The sequence below is a fragment of the Protopterus annectens genome, chromosome 5.part1, assembly GCF_019279795.1.
Source record: "Protopterus annectens isolate FY-2018-M chromosome 5.part1, PAN1.0, whole genome shotgun sequence".
Classification (NCBI taxonomy): Eukaryota; Metazoa; Chordata; order Ceratodontiformes; family Protopteridae; genus Protopterus; species Protopterus annectens.
The window spans coordinates 361,263,686-361,288,736 of record NC_056736.1 but is presented as its reverse complement, the minus strand read 5'-3'; the positions used below and the strand labels follow the sequence as shown (position 1 = coordinate 361,288,736).

At 42.2% G+C, this 25,051-nt stretch overlaps 1 protein-coding gene across 1 annotated transcript in view; it reads right to left on the bottom strand.

The window, feature by feature from the left end:
• APBB1 (amyloid beta precursor protein binding family B member 1) overlaps nucleotides 1-25,051 on the bottom strand; it is a gene marked incomplete in the record, with an annotated part of 1,507,904 nt that overhangs the window by 622,001 nt on the left and 860,852 nt on the right. Inside the window, 1 exon segment of the mRNA XM_044073035.1 lies at nucleotides 3,549-3,676. Within this exon segment, the coding sequence (XP_043928970.1) occupies nucleotides 3,549-3,676 (128 nt within the window).

The following is a 25,051-nucleotide window of genomic DNA, read 5'->3' as shown; positions in this document are numbered from 1 at the left end:
TGGTGATTACTTTGTGTTTCTTTAGCTCTATGAACTTTCTGACAGCGTTTCTCATTTAATCATTACACTATATTCAATACCAATTTGTCCTGGGTGATCATGTGTCTATTTTTAGTGAAAAGTGCTAGCTTTCCCACTAAGAGGGCTGCAAGAAGATAAGAGCTTGGTGCTGGCAGAGGCAAGTCATTGGGACAGTTTCCTGTATGGCTGTGCTTTGTCTTCTCCACTTTTGGAGGTAGAAGCGTCCCACTGTTTAGGCCTGTATGAGCCCTGGGGCTGAGATCTGCCTCTGGGACATCTGTATCTGCCTCTTTGTGGCCTGCCCGACACTGGAAAGGACCAATTCTTTGTAGGCCAGTTCCTGCTAAATCTTGGTGGCTGAACCTGTAAAAAATCCTTTACTGTTTGCATAGATTTCACTTTGTCCTCCATTTTCTTCAAAACCTCCTCTGCTTTAACACCAAATAAAGTATCATGCTGTAATGGAGCATCTAATAATTTTGCTTTAACATGATCAGGCAGATTTTGTTCCTTTAACCAAGCATGCCTCCTAATGATAGAACTCGTAACTGCGACCCTGCAGGAGGCCTCCAGAGAATCAAAACCACATAGCAATGTATGCTTTCCCACTTGTTCAGTTGCATGCAATAAATCCTGCATTTCCTTATTTTCTACACAATCAGAATTGGCCAACATTTTCTGTTTTAACAGTGACATTAAGTATTGCTGATATTTAATCATATGAAATTGATAATTTAAAGCCCTCCCAGCCAAAGTAGCAGAAGTGTAAACCTTTTCCCCCCATCTGAATAGTGCCCTTGAATCCCTGTCAGAAGGGATAGGGTTTTTTGCAGTAGCGGCCTTAACCCCCTTTGGGACCCTGAGAAATAGTTTCTGGGTCAGCAGCAGGGTTTTTACAAATAAATTTATTTGAATCTGGAACCCTGTAGTATCTGTCTGGTTTAACAGGAGCTGGAGGTAAGGAGTCTGGAGAAAGGCCGGACTCTGAAAATACATCATCTACAATGTCTAGCACAGGGGGAATAGCAAGAGGCCTGTGCTGAGGAAGTAAAAGAAAATCTCGAAGCCTTTTCTTTGATTCTGAGTAATCTTGGCTCTCCCAGTGGAAGTGCTCCCTCATGGTATGCAGGGTTTCCCCAAAAGAATAATCCTCAGGAGGAGAGGCTGAAGGAATGGATTCTTCAGCATCAGAATCCTCATATGGAGGAAGAGTATTCCTGTACAGAAGAGGAGTCAGAGGAAATGGAAACCTGATCTGAAGAGTCATAGTCTGTATCTTGCCTGGGCCTCTTGTCAGAAGGGGGATAGGAACCTCTGATCAAGGTAATAAGGTCTTCAGCCATTTTGAGCATCTGTTTCTTAGGCATGGAAGTTTGTCCTGGAGAATGCTGTACTTGTTTCTTTGTCTTTAAAACTGCTTTAGTCTTTGCTTTTAAAGCTGAAGTAGGCTTTACATATAGCTGTGTAGGTCTGAAAACACCCTTAGAAGCCGATGCCTGCTCAGCGGCTCTGGACCCATCTGAGGGAATGATTTCCGAGTGTCCAATACCTTGAGTATCCAGAGGCCTAGCTGGCTCCATGTGGGAGTCGTCAGCGGCCTGTGGCTCTGAGGTAGCGGGCGTCAGGGGCTGCGAAAGCACCTCACGGAGAACCGGCGACTGGTTTAGCGGAAGCCTCATCGTCGGTTTTGGATCTCGGATGCCTGTCCTTCCCTTTTTCCTTGCGTCTTTTAGAAACTCCGGTCGTCGGCTGTTCCGACGGCATTATATAATTGAATTTTCGGCCAAAGTAATGAAAAGCAAAATCAAACTGACACTTAATAGTGCGTTGGTTGAATTTAGCACAAAACCGACAGCTAGCAACGCTATGATCAGAGCCTAGGCAAGGAATACGGTAAGAATGAAAATCCTTATGAGGTATTTGCTTCCCACAAGAAATACAATTGTTAACTTTTTCTGACAAAGTCTGGAGCAAGAAAAAGTTTCCCCAACGGGGTACTTAGCTTTAATGAAGACTTCGGATCTGAAATTCGTCTGTGAAAATGTCAGGAGTCGGTCGGTCGGCAATAACCCAAGAGTAATGACTGCAACAGTGAAACACGATGAACATCTGTGTCAAATGCCTTGGTGAGGTTGAGGTAGGCGGCACGTTGTGTTTTATCCTCATCCATGGCCTTAGTGACTTTCTCAAAGAAATCCACCAGATTCAGGAGGCATGACCTGCCCTTGACAAAGCTGAATTGGATTAGGTCCAATATTTGGAGGTTTCCTGTGTCATTATTTATCAGGTCCATGATTATTTTTTCCATGGCCTTACTTACATGACTAGTCAGACTTATGGGTCTGTAATTTCCCAAGTGAGTAGACAACCCCCCTTTATGTAAAGGGATGACTGTTGCTGTCCTCCACTCTTTTCGGGACAAAGCCAGCCCAGAGGCTGTGGTTAAACAGAGACCCCAATGGGTCAGATAAGTCCTGATTTAAGCTGTTTAAAATACAATATGACATATAATCAGGCCCCACTGAAGCTATACGTTTAGCTTTAGAGAGTGCATCACAGCATACTTTTTCATTTACAGCAGTTACTGTATTAGGATACCTTTATTACAGCCTATTTATTTTATTTAACTATACATGCATAAAGTACAACACTTTAGAAGCCTTATCAATGTATGTTTACCTACTCTCTTTTCATCTGTTTTGACAGTGTACGTTTTTTGTTTTATTGCATTCTATTTGCTTATTTGCTATTGTAGCTATATACTTAATTTGTATTGCATTTACTGAAGCCTTTCTCCCTGGGCCTCTACTGAAAAGGGGCCATTACGCTCAGCCAGAGTTCTCAATACAAATGTAAAATAAAATAAATAATGTTACAGGTAGTTAAACACCTATTTTCAACATATGCTTGCTGATGCATGGTTTCAACTCCCTATCTTTCCACTTGTGATAATTTATTCAAAATAACACTTTCCATTATTTTCCACAGCAGCATAGTAGACACATTGGTTTATATGGCAATGGGTTTGTCCTATTCCCCTTTCCTTAGAGATTGCATGCCTCCAATCTTGAAGAATCTCTCCACACCTAAATGACGTAGTGAATAACAGACAACGAAGTGAGAAATGCAAGTGACATCAGTACAGGACTTAAATTTATTCCATGGTTACTCCTTCATATGTCACATAAAACAGACATGATGTGACTTTTCATTCAGACTTTTTAAATGTTTGCACTCTGGTTTTAACATTCCACAGCTCAACATTAAATTAATTTAGTCATGTACTCAAAATTACATCTAATAAAGGCAGTGTGTACAATCTTGTTTCCAAGTATGAGCCAAATAAAAGGAGGGTGCAGTAAAACAGGCAGCAATAAATATTTTGCAATCCTAAGGGAGCAATTCTGTACATTAGAGAGTCGTACAACAATGGATGTCACAAACTAATCAAGGCAACTGACATTATGTTCAGCATTTCAGTGAACTATCTTGTTAGGCTACAGAAAGGATAAAGCCTTCTGACTTACCTTCCATTGTCCCGTCCCACACCCCAGACACGGATGCTGACAATTGGTTGAGAGTGAAGCAAGGTTTGTCCTACTGGTTCAACTAGGTTTAAACTATCATTCTCTAGAATTAGAAGCATATCTTTCCCCTAAAAGAAAAAAAATAAACAAACATAGATAAATATCTGAAACTGGCCTCTCCAACATGGACATTTGTTACATAAGCAAACATTTGTGGTTTGCATGAACCTATTATCTTAAGTCTTCTACGAATGCTGCTAGTGCAACGGGACACACTGCCTTCCACTTCATCTAAGGTTGCAAGACCCCTAAATAAGTTGCTCTTTCATCAATTCAAATGCAATATCTTTCAAGCACTCTGATATCACTGTGGTAATGAAGTAGTAGCACCCATGGTCCATCAACTCCTCTGAGAAGTAAATCCTCTCTTATCTTAATCCAGAACCATGATCCTCAATCCACCAATAAGGGCCCTGCTGTCTTTCTATGAGTCATCAATTCCCTATTCATAGGATGCCATGGTTCAGACTGCATATGTTGAACTCTTCTAATCTGCACATCATGCCAGACGGCATGCACTCCTTAATCAGCTAATCAGAATGTTTCTAATGTGCACATGCTGTCTACACTTCCCATCCTTTTTGTGCTGCTGCACTTGTACTTCTTAGAAAATATGCGAAATATTACATTATCTCTAGTCAGGGGGAGACGTTCTATAATGTATTACAGCTACTGTGTACACAGCATTCTCTTTCAGATTCTTTCCTGCATATAGCTATCAATATATGGAATCATCAGTTTGTGTGTACTTACTCGTATCACTGTAACACTTATGACTATCACCTGCTGCAATATTCACCATGTACTTATTTGCTGAAACGCTGTTTGCATTTTGTGTGTGCACCCTGAATGTATGATTGTTGGTGCTCCTATGAGCACAGCAATTGCTGAAAATGGTCTTTTGTGGATAAATCAACGACTATGGTAATCCAACTTCTAAAAAAGAAATGCAATAAAATAACCTGACATCCTTTTGGCAATGCACTACTGGGAATAAGAGTACTCTAATGTACTGTCAGCAATGCCCTGCACAGTGGAAAAGAATGACTTTCACCTTTTCAAAGGCCCACAACCCTGGAAATGCCTTTGAGCCTTTTATCTCCCTTTGACACAGCTTTGGTTCTAAGGTCATTATCCCCAATCATTCTTAGCTCACTCCCAAATCCTTCAAGAATATCTCTACAGTCAACTTCATTGTAGTAACTGCTGGAAAGTACAGTTGTGTACACTTACCATAAATGTAGATGTTCGCGTGTATTCACTGTTGCAGTCATTACTTGTGGATTATCCCTGCTGGGTAGCCCTCGGCCAGCCCGAGTACCAGAGTAAAGGTTTCCCTCCTGAGTCAGCTGTTCTGAGAGCGTGGCTGACATCAGGTTTTCAGGGCTCTTAAGGGAGACAGCCAATGCCATTACATCAGTTTTTCTTGCCCCCAACGGTCTTGGAGCCCCAGAGAAGATGCATACAGCAGTTAAGAAAAAGGTGGTAGGTGGGAGGGAAACAGGACTGCAACAGTGAATACACTCGAACATCTACATTTATGGTAAGTGTACACAACTGTACTATCTTCTTTGTGTTTCACTGTTGCAGTCATCACTTGAGGGAAGAATCCCACAGCAGAGGAAGTGAGTAGAGGAAAGTTGCACAATTATGGGGATGCTAGCATGCCCTGCAGGACTGCAGATGCAAATCCTGCCCTGATTTTGGAGAAAGTAGCCAGCTGGTAGTGCTTGCTTGTTGAAAGTGTGGATAGATGTCCAAGTAGCAGCTTCCAGAATTTCCTTGGTAGGAACCCCCCTCAGAAAGGCTGTGCAGGTAGAGGCTGCTCTTGTAGAATGGGATCTGACAGTTTTGGGAGGACTCTTTCAGTGGAAGGTATAGCAGAAATATATACAATGAGAGATTCATTTGGAAATGGTCTGCTTGGTAATGGGTTTCCACTCTGCCCCAGGGGCGAATGAAACCAGGAGTTGGCCAGTTTTCTTGATTGATTTGGTCCTGTCAAGGTAAAACCTCAACTGTCTGTGCACATCCAAGGTATGCAGAATTCTCTCCCCTCTATTAGTTGGTTTAGGGAAGAAAGTAGGTAGGTGTATGGCCTGGTTGAGGGTCATCTCAGAGACCACCTTGAGCATGAAGGGGGTTGGTTCTTAGAGACACCCTGTCCGCATGGAAGATGATGAAGGGCTCAGTGGCCATAAGAGCCTGGAGCTCAGATACCCTCCTAGCAGAAGTGATGGCTAGCAAAAGGGCAGTCTTCCAAGAGAGCTATACGAGGTCTGCTGAGGAAGCTGGCTCGAAAAGGGGGAGAGTCAGCTTTTCCAGGACAAAGTTTAGATTCCAAGCTGGTACAGGGGGCCTTCTTGGTGGTCTGATGTGAGCCACACCTCTGAGGAACTGCTTCAAGAGGTGTTGGGAGAATAAGGGCTGTTCCATCTGGACATAGGCTGAGATAGCCAAGGCATTAATGTTGATAGGGTATTAAAACAAACCCTTGTGGAGGAGTTCTGCCAGGTAGTCCAGAACCAGGGGTAAAGACGCTTTAGAGCTGGTGGTGTTCCTAGTGGAGCACCAGCAAGTGAATCTCTTCCATTTACAGGAATAAGATTTTCTGGTGCTCGGTTTGTGAGCTTCCTTAATAATGTCTAACACCTGATTGCTGAGGGCTGCAGTGTTAACTGCATTTGCGGAATCAGCCATGCTGTTAACTTGAGCGTGGCAAGGCCTGGATGCAGGAGCTTCCCTCCATCTTGTGTGGGAAGGTCTGCAGTGGAAGGCAGGGCAAAGGAAGGGTGCATGCTGATGCTAAGGAGCATGGGGTACCACTGCTGCCTTGGCCAATATGGGGCCCTTGGTCCTTCTCTGATCTGGAGTAGAACCCTGGGTATCAGAAGAAGTGGAGGAAAGGCATATACAAACAGGCTGCCCCAGTGGAAGGAGAGGACATCCATCCTTCAGGCTTCTGGGTGAAAGTGTCTTGAGCAGAACTTGGCCAGTTGCTGGTTCTGGTGGCTTGTGAAAAGGTCTATGTCCGGCTCCCACCAAATGTGAGTGATCTGTATGAAGGTCTCCCTGTGCAACTGCCACTTGTGGGAGTCCATGATTTGTCTACTTAAGTGATCTGCCAGGGTGTTTTGCTTCCCTGGGAGGTATTGAGCTAAGAAATGCAGTCCTAGATTCGATGCTGACTGCCAGATTTCCATGGCAAGGTGACACAGGGTAGGAATGAGTGCTCCCCCTGTTTGTTGATGTACCACACGACAATGGTGTTGTCTGTCCTGATTAGGACCACCCCTGGTGACAGATGCTCTTGAAAGGTTAGGATAGCTCTGTGCACTGCCAGCATTTCTTTCATATTGATGTGTAGACCTAGAACTTCCTGTACTCAAAAGGCCTGGGTTTGCAGAGTTGCTGTGTGGGCTCCCCAGGCAATGTCTGCGATGTCCGTGGTCAAGGTCTGTTTGTGTGGGTGAAGGACAAAAGGAAGTCCCTTGTTTAGGGAGCAAGCCTGGGCCCACCACAGGAGTTCCTTCTTTAAGCAGGGGATTAGTGGCACTTGCTGCTCCAGAGTGTTGACACCAGAGTCTCTTTAGTTTCCGCATATGCAATCTGGCCAGGGATATCAGCAGGATGCAGGAGGCCATGTATCCTAGGGCTTGTAATATTTGCCTGGCTGTGAGGTGGGTCTTTAGTGCCAGATGGTGGAAGTAGGATTGCAGAAAGGTCTGCTGGGGGGGGGGGGGGGGGTTTGCTTGGATGTATCTACCAAAGTGCCCAGGAAGGTAAGGCTTCATGTGGGTAGCAGCTGGGATTTCTCCATGTTTATGGTGAACCTCAGTGAGGTCAGTATGGTCTACACAAAGGAGAGGTCCGGTATGAGCTTTTCCTTGGTTTCTTCCTGAATGAGGCAGTCATCTAGATAGGGGTAAATGTGTATGGCTCTCTGCAGTAAGCAATGACTAGAGCCAAACACTTTGTACAGACCCTGGGAACAGTAGATAAGCCAAAGGGCAGTGCAGAGAATTGAAAGTGTTGGGACCCTGCTCTGAACCTTAGGTAACTCCTGCAGGACTCTCTGATAGGAATATGCAGATAGGCATCCTTCAAATCTAGAGTCACTAGCCAGGCTTGTGGTAGAAGCAAAGGCAGTAGTATTTCTAGTGTCGACATTTTGAATTTTGGAACCAGAAGGGACAGATTCAGGGTAGAGAGGTCTAGGATAAGGCGCCATGTGCCCTCTTTTCTGGGAACCAGGAACAGCGCTGAGTAAAATCCCTTCCTGGTCTGTTCCTTGGACATGGGTTCTACAGCAACCTGGGCATAAAGTTTTTGGATATGGTGAATAGCTTCTGCTGTCTGGGTTGCAGATATGTCTGGGCAATCTGATGATCTTGTTTTTTCTTTGAAGTAAAATCTGCACCCTTTGGTAACAATTTTCAGAAACCATAGATCTAAGGTGTTGGCCTGCCAGTTTTCTAGGAAGAAGGAAAGTCTTCCTCCCAGCTTGTCTGGAGACCTGCGGGGCAGAGGGGAGGGAGTCATTGTGATTCTGTGCTGAAGGAAGTGGGCTTAGAACTCCCTTGTCTTGGAGGGGCTGTGGACTACTGCTTAGTTCTTTGTTGGCTGCATGCCTGCGGCCTAGGGGTTCTGTCTCTGCGTCCCTTTCTCTGAATTGGCTTAGCCTGAGAGGGAAAGGACCAATGCTTGGGTTGGGAAGTTTCTGATGAACTTGGGAGGCTGTACCTGCAAAAAGTCCTTGACAGTCTGCATGGATTTGGCTTTGTCCTCCAGTTACTTGATGACCTCCTTGGCCTTGGGGCCAAACAACTGCTCTTTGGATTGCTCTTTATCCAAAGAGCCATCTAAAAGTTTGGATTTTACCTGGTCAGGCAAAGGTTGCTCCCTTAACCAAGCGTGCCTTCTTAACTGATCCTGTAGCTGCAGCCCTGGTAGAGGCTTCCAAGGCATCATAACCACAATGTAAGGAATGCTTTGCTACCCGAGAGCTTGACTGTATGAGGTCTGTTAATTCTCTGGTAGTGTTACTGTCAGGCAAGGCAGATATTTTCTGTTTAATGAGTTTGAGCATATTCTGCTGTAATTTGATCATATGAAATTTACAGTTTAACACCCTAATGGCTACACTGGCTGAGGTGTAAACCATTTTACTCATCCTGTCTAGAGCTCTGCTTTCTTTGTCAGTTGGGGTGGAGTTTTTAGAAGAGCTTGCTCTAGCTCCCTTAGGGCCCTCAGTAATTACTTCAGAGTCTGCAGTCTTCTTCTTTCGGCTGCTCCCGTTAGGGGTCGCCACAGTGGATCATCTGTTTCCATTTCTTCCTGTCCTCTGCATCTTTCATACCAACCACCTGCATGTCCTCTCTCATCACATCCATAAACCTTATCTTAGGCCTTTCGCTTTTCCTGTTACCTGGCAACTTCATCCTTAGCATCTTTTTCTCAATATACTCTGCATCCTTCCTCAGCACATGTCCAAACCAATGTAATCTTGCCTCTCTGGCTTTGTCTCCAAACCTTCCAATCTGGGCTGACCCTCTAACATACTTATTCCTAATCCTGTCACCCTCGTCACAACCAGTGCAAATCTGCAGTAGGGTTTTTAAATAGATATTTGTGAGAGTCTTGCACCCTGTAGTATCTATCAGGTTTTCTGGGTGCAGGAGGGAGAGAGTCTGGAGATAGAGGTGATTCTAGAAAAACATCCTCTACTACATCCAGGATAGGATGAATGGCCATAGGCTTATGCTGAGGCAGATCTAGAAATTCCCAGAGTCTCTTTTTAGAATGGGGATAGTCCTGGGCCTCCCACTGAAAATGTTCATTGAGAGTGTTTATAAAGTTTCCCTGAAGGAAAGGTCCTCAGGGGGAGAAGTAGTGGGAATGGGATCATCAGCATCAGAGTCCTCAAATGTTACTAAGGGCTGGTCTTCCATGTCAGACTCCTCCAGATCTGAATCCACTGATTCTGGGTCTGTGAGGATCTCTGGGGGGGTGTCTTTCTTTTGGCTGGCGTGGGAGGAGGAGGTTGGCTACCCCTGATCAGAGTCATCAGGTCCTCTGTCATTCTTAAAAGTTGCTGTGACTGAGGGGCTGGCTGGCTTGTAGTAGGTCAGTGCCTGGGGCCCTGTGGAGGGATCTTTTTGGGGGTAGATTTTGACTTGGGCCTAGCTGGTTCAGTAGCCTTATACAGAGTCAATTTGCCCGGCAGCACTGTCGTAGGTCTAATCCTGGCTTCGGATGTCGGTGGGGGCTCTGCGGAAGCTGGTGCCTGTAAAGCGGCTCCAGACCAAACCACGTGAGGAACAAATGACATCTCAGCAGGAGGAGATTGATCTAGTGGCATACTAGACTCCGAATGGGTCTCGGTAGAGGCCTACAGCAGATTGTCGGCTGTCATCAGGGGCTGCGAAGGCGCCTCACTGAGTTCAGCTGTTACCTTGCAAAGGGTGGATGGTAGTCTGGGGTCGTCAGAGGGCCTAACTTTTGGAGGCCTATCCTTGTCTTTTTTCTTCTTAGGAAAGTCCGAAACTGCCTGAAAGATCGATGCCATTTCGTGTTGCTTGAAGGACTGACTAAAATGCCTGGTTACAATATCAGCTCTTTTTACAGTATGAGCATTAAAGAGGGCACAAAACCAACACCCTGGAAAATCATGGTCTGGACCTAAACAGGTGATGCAGAGACAATGGCAGTCTCGGTGTGGGATCTGCTTTCCACAACTTGAGACAGTTAACTTTCTCTGACATCGGTTTCCGGCAAGACAAAATTCCCCAACGGGGTACTTAGCTTTAGACGGTTGTCTTCACTCTAGAAACGGCCGACCGATGCACTCGCAAAACTGCTTCTGCTTCGGGCTCCATGGCAAGAAAAACTGATGTAATGTTGCTGGCTGTATCCCTTTATAGCACTGACAACCTGAAGTCAGCCACACTCACAGAACAGCCGAAGCAGAAGGGAAACCTTTACTCTGGTACTCGGGCCGGCCAAGGGCTACCCAGCAGGGATACCCCACAAGTGATGACTGCAACAGTGAAACACGAAGAACATCTGCCCCTTTTACGGGGTGACCCTGAAGCACTGTCTTGTTAAGGTAAATGGCAGTAACTGGCCATCTTCTCAGTACAGGTTCACCAAAATAACTAGAATAGTACAGATGTGCAAGTTTCATTTACCACTAGAATAAACATTCCAATTCCTCACTGCTGCAATAGCCTATTGGCTATATGGGTTAACCCTGCCCAGGAAACAAGTGGTCAGCTTCACAAAGTTCTAACTCCCTCATACCTTCACTCTAACTGCTGATTGGGCAGCTCAAATCAGTTAGAATAAAGAAATCTTCAGGACTTTTCTTGCCATACACAGAGAAGAGTGTACTTATCCTGAGCCTTTAAAAGATACACAGGAAAAAAATAAATTTATATCGCAACACCTGATTATATACAGAATTAGGGCATACCTCAACCTCTAGTGCAAGAAATCTGGACAAAACCTAAAATAATGGGGGGACAAAGACCCAAAAATAGGGACAAATTTTAAATATTGCTCTTATTAACACAGAAAGTTAATAGAATAGCATACTTGTGTTAGCATGCATTTTCGGAAGGATCCAAAGTCTGAAACTCAAGTGTAAGTCATTATCTGGTGACTTCAGTTCTCAGTGATTTGCCAGAATACCACAAATTTTATGATGTGCAGACCAAAAATATGAAGCAAAAAAATCTGTACATTACACAAAAGTCTGGAGAGTTGAGAGGTACGAATTAGGGGTGTACTGGTTGGGTGTGGCTATTGCAGCAATAAAGAATTTAAACGTATTGTTATGACAAGTGAAACTTACACAACTTCATTATGTACAGTTCTCTCACTCCTGCAGTAGCCTTTTGGCAAAATGGGCTGTTTACCAAAGCCAATCCAACTTGGGAAGATGAAGGATAAGGATAAGGATACAGGAGCCACTGCAGAATGGTTCTTGCAAAGCCAGTCTTGGACCCGGAAAAATAAACATGTATGTAATGCTTTGTAAACGTATGTACAGCATACAGTGTAGTTGCCTCAAGAATGTTTCTAGAGTCCAATATGCTCTTTCCAATATGCTTTCAAAGACCTTACTCCTGCCTGGAAATGTTTTACCATGGTGAGAATAAAGTACAGTTGTGTACCTACCATAAATGTAGATGTTAGAGTGTATTCACTGTTGCAGTCATTACACTTGGGTTATCCTGCTGGCAGGCTACCCTCAGTCGGCCTGAATTCCAAAGTCCTGGTCCGGCATCGGTTGCTGTCGCCTCTTCCCTGACGTCAGTGTGCCAGGGGTATATAAGATGCAGCCGACGCCATTTTCTTCAGTTTTTCTTGCCCCAAATATCAGGTGCCCCCAAGAAGGTAGGCAATACGTATTGCTTATAAAAACATACAGCAAAATAAAAACAAAATCTTCATCTACAAGCAAATACACCACATTGGTTGTATAGGACAGAGAAGTATAGATAAGTCCCATCAAAGAAAGGGGGATGGAGGGTGGGTAACCTGGACTGCAACAGTGAATACACTCGAACATCTACATTTATGGTAGGTACACAACTGTACTATGTTCATCGTGTTTCACTGTTGCAGTCATTACACTTGGGTTGAATCCCAAAGCTGAGGTAGGGCGGCTGGATCTAAATATGATTAGGAGTGGCTATGAGGCCCTGCAGAACTGCAGTGGCAAAGCCTGCTCTGGATTTAGAGTAAAGAGGTAAGTGATGATGCTTGGTAAAAGTGTGTACCGAACTCCAAGTTGCAGCCTCCAAAATTTCCTTGGTTGGAACTCCTTTGAGAAAGGCTGCTGAAGTGGCTGCTGCCCTGGTAGAATGTGGCCTAATATTCTTAGGCACTGACTTGCCATGCTGTGCATAGCAGAAACAAATACAGTGTCCTATCCATTTTGAAATAATCTGCTTTGAGATAGCCTTTCCTTGTGATCCTGCAGCATATGCTACAAACAGTTACTCAGTTGCAGTTGTTTTTCTGAAAGCTTTTGTTTTGTCCAAGTAGAAGTGTAGCTGCCTATGTATGTCCAAAGAGTGCAGAGGTCTCTCCCCTTTATTCTGGGGATTTGGATAAAATGTTGGCAAATGAATGGTTTGGTTAAGAGCCACACTGGATACTACCTTTGGCATAAATGTTGGGTTAGTCCTTAGAGAAACCCTGTCTGGATGAAAAATGATAAAAGGTTCCACTGCCATTAATGCCTGTAACTCTGAGACTCTTCTTGCTGAAGTTATTGCTATGAGCAGAACAGTTTTCCATGATAAGAATTTTATGTCAGCTGTATTGGCTGGCTCAAAAGGAGGTAGTGTGAGCTTTTCTAAGACAAAGTTGAGATCCCATGTAGGCATCGGTGCTCTCCTTGGGGGTCTTATGTTTTTTGTCCCTCTGAGGTACTGCCTTAGCAGTGGATGAGAGAAAATAGGAGGTTCCGTATTGTAATGAGCTGAAATGGCAGAGGCATGGATTTTAATTGATGAGAAGGATAGGCCTTTGTCCAGCATCTCAGTTAGGTATTGTAAAATCTGAGGAATATTTGGAACAAGTGGTTCAAGTCCTTGTGCCTGGTTCCAAGCACAGAATCTCTTCCATTTTTCCTGCATACGATTTCCTGGTGCTGGGCCTCCTGGCTTCCAAAATGACATCCATAATAGCTTCAGAGAGGTGTGTTTTGAGTGGCTATATTATCCGCCATGCAGCCAGATTTAAGGTTCTGAGTTGGCTGTGCAGGATTTGACTGTTTTGTTGAGTCAGAAGATGAGGAATTAGAGGTAAAGTCCAGGCTGGGCCTTGAGACAAGCTCTTTAGGATTGGGTACCAGTGCTGGCGTGGCCAGTCTGGGGCAATCAAAATCATTTTTGGCTTCTCTTGTCTGACCTTTAGGAGCACCTTGGGAAGAAGAGGCAGTGGTGGAAAGGCATAAACTGTTAGGGTTTTCCAGCTGAAAGATAGAGCATTCACTTTCCATGCTTGTCAGTGATAAGTCCTTGTGCAGAATCTCTATAGTTGGTAGTTGTGAGGGGAGGCAAAGAGATCTATGTCTGGGCATCCCCATTTCCTGGTTATCATGCTGAAGACCTGTGGATTTAGTTTCCACTTGTGAGGGGTCCATGAGGTTTCTGCTTAGTTTGTCTGCCAGAGTATTTTTCTTTCCTGGTAGGCATTGTGCCTGCAGATGTACTTGATAGGTCAGTGCTGTGTTCCACAAAGTCATGGCTTGCCTGCAGAGGGGGTAGGAATGTGTGCCCCCTTGCTTATGTACCACATAATCCCAGGAACACCAAAACGAGAATCACCACGATGTAGTCAGATAAAAATTCCTTATTAGTAAAATAACAAGCGCTTTCGCATACTATCCAGTATGCTTCATCAGGTTACAATCCATTGACAAATGCTAAGCACTTATATAACAACAGTTGATTGCCTAATTTCCCGCGCTTTCTTAATTAATTATAAACCAAGCTAATTAAGCAAGTTAATAGGTTAAATCTCTTCATTTAAAGGAACATTCAATAGATTTTAAGTAATCCAAGCAGTTACTGGCAACATTTAGACTTGTATTTATGACTTGTTTATGTCTCGAATTCAATTAACAAACAAAAAATGTATGTAATATATTATATATAGATAATAGCAAACCAAAAGCAAAAGGCAACCAGTAAAAAACAAAGCAAAGACCGGCAAGCAGGAGACAAAGATCCAACAGCAATAGCGTGCTATAGTTTAATGTCCGCTTTCGTCACAAGACTTCCTCAGAATGTCTTGTGACGAAAGCGGACATTAAACTATAGCACGCTATTGCTGTTGGATCTTTGTCTCCTGCTTGCCGGTCTTTGCTTTGTTTTTTACTATTATATATAGATATCAAATAAATAAAATTATTCAAATATTTAAATATTCAATATCAAATAATATAAGTAATAAAATAAAATAAAGCACATGTAGAAATATATATATAAGGCTTCTACAGAAATATATGTATAATATTTAGACATATATGTATCAACTATGTCTATTTTGTGATTATAACAACATCTATAAATTTATTTATATTCTTATTTAATAATTCATATAATATATTATGTTGATAAAAATATATGTCTAAAAAGTGCAAGTTGAATAATATAGATTAAAGATGATAATAATAATAATAATAATAATGAAAATAGAAATAAAAATACATGAACATATAGTAGTGGGTAAAAGTATATGTTTAACATGATAAATATGTAAAAAGAATAATCAAAAATATATAACAATAATAAAATTTGATTATCACTAAGAACTCTCAGTATACAATTCATCTAGATGCTAAAACATATTTTAAACTAACAGTGCTATTAAGTCCAGGGGATATATGGGCTCTTAGCCGCAATATCCATTCCAGTTCAATATTCTCTAGATGATTCATAATGTTCCCTCCTAGTTTAACACGTTTAGCTATATCTATAACTCGAAAATAAAAACTATGATCATGATAAGTATTTATATGTTTAGCCAATGCATTGGTTAATATAGACTTCTTAATTTCATAAATATGGTTATATATTCAGTTCTTTAATCTCCTTGTAGTTAAACCTACATAATATGCCTCACATTTAGTACATGTCGCTAAGTATACGACGTTAACAGTATAACAGTCACAAGTAGCTTGTATTTTAAAATGGTAATCTTGATTAATTACTGGTACATAAAAATGATCATCTGTTAAAATATATTTACACATACTACACTTTTTACATGGTACTGTCCCTATATAGGACCTTCTGTCATAATTCATTCTTGTGCTTAATTTTTCATTACATAGAATTCTTTTTAAATTCTGGCTGTTTCTGTAGCAAAAATGAGGGATGTCACCTACCAACTTCTTGATATCTTGATTGACTGTAAGTATATTCCAGTTCTTCTTTATAATACTTGTGATGTTATAGTTATCATTGGTATATCTAGTTACAAACGGAGTACCAGACCTGGCCCAATGGTGGCCCGGTGTGGACCTTCGTTTGTGGAAGCCAATATCTGCTTTATATTTCTCATTAGGTAATCTCCCAAGAACATATTGCTCGTCTAAATTAGGATGTATATAATTAGTTAGTCTTAAAGTACTATCAATTTCTTCTAACAGATCAAGGGGATACCCTCTTTGTAAAAATAGATCTCTCATGTTTATTAATTCTAGATCTCTTATTGCCTGATTGCTACAGAGTCTATAAATTCTCATGAACTGATTCTTAATGATATTATAAAAAAATATGTCTGGGATGCATGCTGTTAAAATGTAAAATAGCATTCTTCCAGCATTTCTTTCTATAAATGGTAGTACCTAAGGTAATATCATTATCAACTGATATAATAATATCAAGAAAATTAACCCTGGTTTTTGAATATTCTAAAGTGAAGTTTAAAAAATCCATAGTTGACTCTAGGAAACTATGTAATTTATGTAGGGAATCTATGTCACCTCTCCATAAAATAAGAATATCATCAACAAAATGTCTATAAAGTATGATATTGTTGAAAAAAGTACTATTAAAGACATGTTGATGTTCCCAGTTATGCATAACCAGGTTGGCATAAGAGTTTGCACAGGGGGTGCCCATCGCAACCCCCCAAACTTGCTTGAATAACTGGTTATTAAAGGAGAAGACATTATTATTTAGCACAAGATCCAATAAAGTGCTAATCAACAACTGTGTATCTTTATCAAAAGTAGCATCCCTACACATCACCTCTCATATTGCCTCTATGCCATGGTCATTCGGTACGACTGTAAATAGATTATTGACATCCATTGTAACCAAGATCAAGGACGATGATCTATCTATTTCTTGTTGTATAGAGACAAGATCTTTCAGTAACTGTTGTGTATCTCTAAGTATAGTCGGTATACTTTTTACTATGGGTACTAACTTAGACTCTAAATAGATAGAAATATTTTCAGTTAGCCATTTATTACCCGCTACTATGGGTCGAAGAGGTGGTGGAAAATGATTCTTGTGCATTTTAGGTAGTCCCTTGATAAGTGGAATTAGGGGACATTCTATCAGGCAGTATTCATATAGTTGTTTACTTAACTGTCTGCACATTAATAAATCATATAAAGTGTCATGTACAACATAAATAAGTCTATCCAACTCTGAGTCATTGATGGTAACGTATTTCTGTGTATCACTCAGCATATCCAGCATCAAATGGTTATAAAAGGATACATCCATCAAAACAAGTCCCCCACCCTTATCTGCTGGTTTCATAATAAGATCCTTATCCTTGGATAGGTTACTAAGTGCTATTTGTTCATCAGAATTCACATTATGGTATATATGACATTTACCATTAGCTTTTTTAGGCTTAGAGAAATAATCATAAAACTCATTTTCACAAACTTGAACAAAGCAACATACATTAGTTGGCATATCAGGTATAAAGGTACTTCTTTTCTTGAAATTACACTCATTATTAACATGAATAGTTGAAATTTTATCCTTAAACAACAGTTTAAGAGAAACATTCCTAGCAAACATTCGTAAGTCAATCAGAAGTTCAGTCAGGCTGCTAGCCTGAGATGGAATAAAAGACAAACCTTTCTTTAAGAGGCTAACCTCATGTTCATCCAATAGACGATTAGATAAATTAAATATAAGGTAGCTTAATTCCTCGGTCTTCTCCTTGTTTCCGAATTCTCTTCTGAGTACTTTCTTTTTCTTCTTCCCCTGCTGTTGGATCTGTCCTGATTCTGTACTCGATATTTCATGGGGAATGGTAAAAAACCATGAGATATAGCTGACGAATTATCTTTAGGTCTCGCACCATTCTGTTGGTCTAAAGACCTCAAACCTTCTTGATTGGGTGGTGGAGTTTCAGTTATAGAGGTTCCTTCTCCCAGGCATTGGCGTTCCGTAGATGTAATTCCATTAGAACTGTAATGTTTGTCATGTGAACAGAATTTAATGGGGAACTTCTGTTTGTGGCAGGCTGAGCCTGTTGTATGATGTTTAGCTGAGGCCGGGATGGAACTGACGGATTCAAGGTATCATGGTGAATCTGTGAGGAATTAAACCTCGGCCAAACAAAAATCTGCCCTGTAAGGAAGTAATTACAGTCTCTGACCAGCTTCTTGTGCTTGGTTTGCTGTAATCTTTCACTGAACGCCATCACTTGTAGATACATGGCATCAACTTTTCTGATATAGACTTCCCCTTTATAATGTTCGCTTATATTATGGTGTAAATCTTCCACTTTCGTGGTAAGTTCACGTTCTATAGGAGTGAAATAGTCAATGAGAAGATGAATGTACTGTTTGCTAAAACCAATATTGAGCTCTTGCCACTGTTTAAGTAATAAAGGATGCGTCTCTCCATATGTCGGCATACATAAGACACGCATCCCTCTTGGAACTACATTAAAGTGGAGACATGCTTCAAGGTGGCGTCTCTGCCATATTAGTTTGTGCAGTTTATATAAATTACTCTACAACTCTCTGAGACTATTAGTAAATTCTTTATGCTCAGCAACAGTACCTGTAAATGTGTCCGTTGGTATAGACCTACCCAGATCTATATTTAAAAGCGGGTTAGCTCGCTGATGGATAACATCCTTCCAATTGTTCATGTGATCTATAGAGACAGGATTGTAGTCCAATTCTACTTGAACATCTGTAGTATTGTCCATCTTTAGTAATAGTTGTCCTCGATGTAGTAGACCCTTGAAGGCTGTCAGGGCATTCTGTACAGCTAGCATCTCTTTTTGACTGATGTGAAGATGCATTTGGTCCGTGGCCCACGTGCCCTGAATACATTTTCCTGCCATGTGTGCTCCCCAGGCATAATCCGATGCATCTGTTGTTAGTGTCTGCCTGGCTGTGGGTAAAGTGAAAGGCTGTCCCTTGTTGTGGTGACAGGCCAGTGCCCACCATCAAAACTCCTGTTGCAGGCAGGGAATAAGAGTTATTATTGTTTCCAGGCTGTGGCAATGCTGAGTTCAAACACTTTTTAGGTACCATTGTAGCTTCATCATATGCAGTCTTGCATATGGAATTAGCAGGATGCAAGATGCCATGAAGCCCAAAGCCTGCAGAATTTTTCTTGCAGGTAGCTGGGTCTTTGTTGCCATCATTTGAAAGTAATGAGTCAGTTGCCTTTGTCTGGCGTGAGATCAGCCATCTGGGCAGTTGTATTTAAGCTTGCACCCAGGAATATTATCTCGAGAGGGCACTAGTTTTGATTTCTTTTCGTTTACTGTGTACCCTAGGCAAATTAGGAATTATTTTACAAACGCCAGATGCTTTAGTAGAATGTCCTTGCTCTCTGCTTGAATAAGGCAGTCGTCCAAGTAGGGATATATCTGAATTCCTTTTTGTCTGCAAAATGCAATTACTGGTGCCAGACATTTTGTGAATACCCTGGGCGCAGTAGATAAGCCAAAGGGCAGTGCAGAGAATTGGTAATGCATTGAGCCTGCTATGAATCTGAGGTATCTTCTGCAAGACTGTCTGATTGGGACATGCAGGTATGCCTCTTTGAGGTCCAAAGTAACTAGCCAAACCTTCTTGCCCAGCATGGGTAGAAGTTGCTGCAGTGTCAACATTATGAATTTTGGGACAGCCAGGAATGTATTTAGAATTGACAGGTCCAGTATTGGTCTCCAGGTTTTGTCCTTTCTGGGTACCAAGAAAAGTCTTGAGTAAAATCCTTGTCCCTGTTCTTGCTGTGGTACTTTTTGAATAGCTCTCATATCCATGAGAGCAAAAATTTGTTTTTGTGCCTCTGCCCATGGGCTTTGTGGCAGGTCTGGCATACCTTTTGACCTTGGTAGAGTGTGAAAGTGGAACCTGTAACCCTGAGAAACAATATTCAGTACCCATTTGTCCTGGGTGATCATGTGCCAGTTTTGTTTGAAAAGTGCTAGTTTTCCTCCTAAGGGTGCTGTCAAAAGGCAAGTGCTTGGCTTTTGTAGAGGGAAGTCATTGGGACTGTTTTCTATAAGGTTGTGATTCGTCTTCTCTGCCTTTGGGGGCTGAAGCACCCCATTGTTTAGGTCTGTATGAGCCTTGGGGCTGAGATCTGCCTCTTGGGCGTCTGTATCTGCCTCTTTGTGGCCTGCCTGACACTGGAAAGGACCAATTTTTAGAAGGCCAGCTCCTGCTAAATCTAGATGGCTGAACCTGTATGAAATCCTTTACTGTCTGCATTGATTTTGCTTTATCCTCCATTTTCTTTAACACTTCTTCTGCCGTAACACCAAAGTATCATGCTGCAATGGAGCATCCAATAATTTTGCTTTAACATGATCAGGTAAACTTTTTTCTTTTAAACAAGCATGCCTTCGAATGACAGAGCCTGTAGCAGCGGCTCTGCAAGAAGCCTCTAATGAATCAAAACCACATTGCAGAGTATGCTTTCCCATTTGTTCAGCTGCATGCAATAAATCCTGCATTTCCTTATTGTCAGGACATTCTGAGCTTGTAAGCATTTTCTGTTTTAGCAAAGACATTAGGTATTGTTGATATTTAAGCATGTGAAACTGGCAGTTTAAAGCCCTTACACTTAAAGTAGCAGAAGTGTAAACTTTTTCCCCCATCTATCCAGTGCTCTAGAATCCCTATCAGAGGAAACAGGGTTTTTTGCAGTGGAAGCCTTGACCGCTTTGGGACCCTGAGAAAATGTTTCTGGGTCAGCAGCAGGGTTTTTATAGAGAAATTTATGAGAGTCTGGGACCCTGTAGTACCTATATCTGGCTTGACTGGTGCAGGGGGTAAAGAATCAGGAGACAAACTGGATTCTGAATAAGAATCATCAGCAATATCTAGTACAGGGGGGGGTAGCACGGGGCCTGTGCTGAGGCAGTAAAAGAAAGTCTCTGAGCCTTTTCTTGGATTCAGAATAATCCTGGCTCTCCCAATGGAAATGCTCCCTCGTGGTGTGCAGGGTTTCCCCAAAAGAGTAATCCTCAGGAGGAGAGGCTGAAGGGATAGATTCTTCAGCATCAGAGTCCTCATAGGGAGGAAGAGAATAACCCTGTTCTGAAGAGGAATCAGAGGAAATAGAAACCTGGTCAGAGGGGTCATAGTTAGTGTTTTGCCTAGGCCTTTTATCAGGAGGGGGATGGGAACCCCTGATCAAAGTAATTAAGTCTTCGGCCATTTTAAGCATCTGTTTCTTTGGCATGGATGACTGTCCAGGAGTATGCTGTACTTGTTTCTTTGTCTTTAATGATGTTTTAGACTTTGCTTTGGCTGCTGAAGTGGACTTGATAGTAAGCTGTGTAGGTCTGAAAACACCCTCAGAAGCCGATGCCTGCTCAGCGGCTCCGGATCCATCTGAGGGAATAGTTTCCGTAGGCCCAATACCTTGAGTTTCCAGAGGCCTAGTTGTTCTCCACGTGGGAGTCGGAGGCGGCCTCTGGCTCTGAGGTAGCGGGTGTCAGGGGCTGCGAAAGCGCCTTACTGAGAACCGGCGACTGGCCTAGAAGAGGCTTTGTCGGTTTTGGACCTTGGATGCCTGTCCTTTTCTTTGTCTTTGCGTTTTTTATGAATTCTGGTCGTCGGTTGTTCCGACTGCATTATGTAGTTAAACTTTCGGCCAAAGTAATGTAAAGCAAAATCAAACCGACGCTTAATAGTGCGTTGGTTGAATCTAGCACAAAACCGACAACTAGCAACGGTGGTCAGGGCCTAGGCAAGGAATACAGTAAGAGTGAAAATCCTTATGAGGTATTTGCTTCCCACAAGAAATACAATTGTTAACTTTTACTGACATCAGTCTGGAGCAAGAAAAAGTTTCCCCAATGGGGTACATAGCTTTATTGAAGACTTCGGTTCTGAAATTCAATTTCGAAAATCTCAGGAGTCGGCCGACCGGCACTTGCGAACTGCTTTTGCTTTGGGCACAGCGTGGCAAGAAAGACTGAAGAAAATGGCGTCGGCTGTATCTTATATACCCCTGGCGCACTGACGTCAGGGAAGAGGCGACAGCAACCGACGCCGGACCAGGACTTTGGAATTCAGGCTGACTGAGGGTAGCCTGCCAGCAGGATAACCCAAGTGTAATGACTGCAACAGTGAAACACGATGAACATCAAGGAAAGAACAACTAATAGAAATGTTCTGGATTGACACAGATTGCCCTTTTCCAGTTCCATACTAGGAATTCCACAGGTGTATAGCTTTATTAAAGGATTTATACTGCGGTGGTGGTGCTGCGGTAGCGCTGCCGCCTCACAGTAAGACGTTGTCCCGCTCGATTCTCAGCTAGAGCTTCTTCTGTGTGGAGACATGCGTGAATGGGCATACCTTCGTTGAAGGTTGTGCGTCAGGGCTGGCAACTCGCAACGTAAAAATCTACTGCCAATCATTAGCGGACCGGAGTTCCGCTGTGGTGACCCCTAACCGGGAAAAGCCGAAAGACACAACATAGCTTTATTAAAGGATTTAGTATTGACAAGATAATACCAGAGTTGCTAAAGTATGACCAAAGTACATAAAACTTATTCTCCCTGTTATGCAACTTCTGAAAGAAATGAGGGAAACAAGATGGCTAGACTCAAGGTACACTCTGAAAGGAGTATGGACCTATTGGGAGGTTTTTTTCTACAGGTACCCTATTATGCATGAAAAAGCAAAAGGGTCAACCCAGCTTGACTGGCTGCAAACTGGATAATCACTTGCAGTCTGAAAAAAAAAAAAAAACTGTGAACACAATGTGGGCAAACCTATACTGTAAATCATAAAATTCCTTGGGGTACTGACACATCAGCAATATTTTAGTAAATTTAAGGTAAACTTAGCTAGGCTTAAAATGTTTTTTGGGCAGACAGCCTAGGAGCCACATAAGAACTTATAAAGCTACTCTAATGGAGCTGGAGAGGAAAAACTTTCCTCTGAATCAGACTCTTGAGCTTAAGAGTCCGAAAGAAGAAGCCTCATCGCTATGTTACAAATCTTCTAACATATTTTCCTCAAGAATATACTGACTTAGTTGGCGTACTGGCATGGATGTCTGCTGTAAAGGATAGAAAGCCTACAATAAACTCCTAGCTAAGGTAAGAAAATCATCCTTATAAACAGACAAAATGATACTGGATGAGCGATGTGGAACCTTTTGTTTCTTTTTTCTAGGGACTTCCATGGAAGGAGACTGAGTGACAGCACTTATCCCTGGCAAGAGGTCCCTTTCCCCAGCTGCTGTGAGAAGTATTTCCCAGAGAAACTCCCTGACTCAAAGAAGATGGTTCTCCCATACCCAGATTGAACAATGGGATAGCTGCAGAGGATGTGGCTAATCCACAATCCATGTTGCCAGAAGGGACCACACCATAAGAATCTGGAAAAACAGTGAGTAGTCTGAGAAACAACAAATGGCCACTAAAGAGCCACCCTCCAGAGTTAGAGGTACTGTTTGAACCCATGTTGTAGGCAAGGGCTCCTATTCTGTTTGTTTCTTTTTAGGTACAGTGGGAGAAGAAACAGCAGCACCTGTGTAAAAATCCATGCTGTAGCCCAGGAAGAAGCCTAAGAGCTGGTCAGAAGGTAAGATGCCTGGTAAGTGTTCACAAGCAGTACACATACTTGCAATTTCCCAAAGTTGTCAAGAAGCATTCGCAAGCACAAAACATAAAATACATTTCTAGATGCTTAAATATAGCACCTTCAAAAAAATGTCACAATAGTAAAATAATTATTTTAATATATATATATATATATATATATATATATATATATATATATATATATATATTATTTAATATATTATGGAACTCCCTCCCACCCACAATTACCTCCGTACCATCATGCACCCACTTCAAAACTTTACTAAAAGCGCACCTAAAAACATGCTGGCTATGCCCTTGCAACTCCCACTCTAAAATCACCCACCCCATCCAACCACTACCTTTTTTCCACTCCCCTAACTACCTTGATTATAGCAAGCTCAGATGCTCATAAGCTTAGCACTTATTATACAGCAGAAACTTCTTATTGTAACATTTGTTAGTGTCTGTCATGTACTTCACAGATAAAGATTCTAGTTGTCTACTGATGTACTATGTTCTTCATTTGTAAATATGTTGTAATTGCTATGTTATATTGTTAATCGCTATGTAATCCAATGTAACTACTGTCTGTTTATTTTAACTGTGGAGCTTTTCTCCCCGGGCCTCCACTGAAAATGGACCTACGTCCAGTCGGACACTCCTGGTCAACAAATGTAAATAAATAAATAAATAATGAAGTTGTCAAGAAGTCTAAATAGGTTGTATTTTATTATGTTTTGTACTTGGATTTGAAAGAGAGCTGGATTACTTAAAAGCTCTTATCCTGGTTATTAAAGGTTTTACTCATACTTTGCTGTGGTGGATCCTTTGGGTTTTGTTGCGCTGCATTGTTTAAACTATGATAAAGTAAAACAATGTTTACTGGAGTGTTTTAAGTTAACACCTGAAGCTTAAAGAAAAAAAAGTTTTGTGAGCAAAGATGCAAGGCAGATGAATGCATGTAATTAAATTGTTGAGTTAAGCACATAATTTCACTTCTGAAGGGTTGGCAGACCTTTTGGTGAGGGAACAAGCCCTTAGCACTTTGCCCGAGGGCATAAGAATCTGATTGGCAGACCTTTTGGTGAGGGAACAAGCCCTTAGCACTTTGCCTGAGGACATAAGAATTGGTTGGCAGACTGGGAGAGAAACTCTGCAGAAAACCTGGGGAAAAAGGGGGATCTCTACTTAACAAGCAGGGCATCACTCCACAAGAAGGGGATACCCAGTGCTGCATATGGATATACATGAACCCATGGCGGGCAGCCTACACCACCCCAACCGAGTCCACCAGTAACAGGGGAAGCCACTAGTTCAGGTACACAGCCAGGATCAAGGGTTAGATGTTTTAAATGTAACCAGTGGGGCCATGTATAATACAGAAGTCCACAGAAACAAGGTGGAGAACAAAGATGGGTAAGTCAGCAAGTGGGAATAACAGTATGCCAGTGGTAAGTTGTCTGGAGACAAAAGGGGTACCAAACTATCACTGGAGTTTATACCCTATCTTAGTGGACTGAAAACAGGCCACTGCTAAGAGAAACACAGCCTCTGACCTAACCACTGAGAAGCCTGCAGTGGTTAAAGGGGAGCAGTACTTACTTGGGCAGTCCACTCCAGTCAGAGCTTTAGGAGGGGCCCCATTCCAAATGTCTTTGGCCAGGGGTCACCTTGACTGGAAGGGTGGAAAACGAAGCAAGTGGCTGTATTTGAGGATATACCTGCAGATGTCTTGACAGGGAATGATTTTGATAATGCACTACTTTGTGTGCACATGGTTATATGCAGTCAGGTTGGAGACAGGCATGTGGACCTGGTAACCTGGGCGAGATCCAAACAGACATCACACCTGAGGCCAGGGTTAGTGAAGT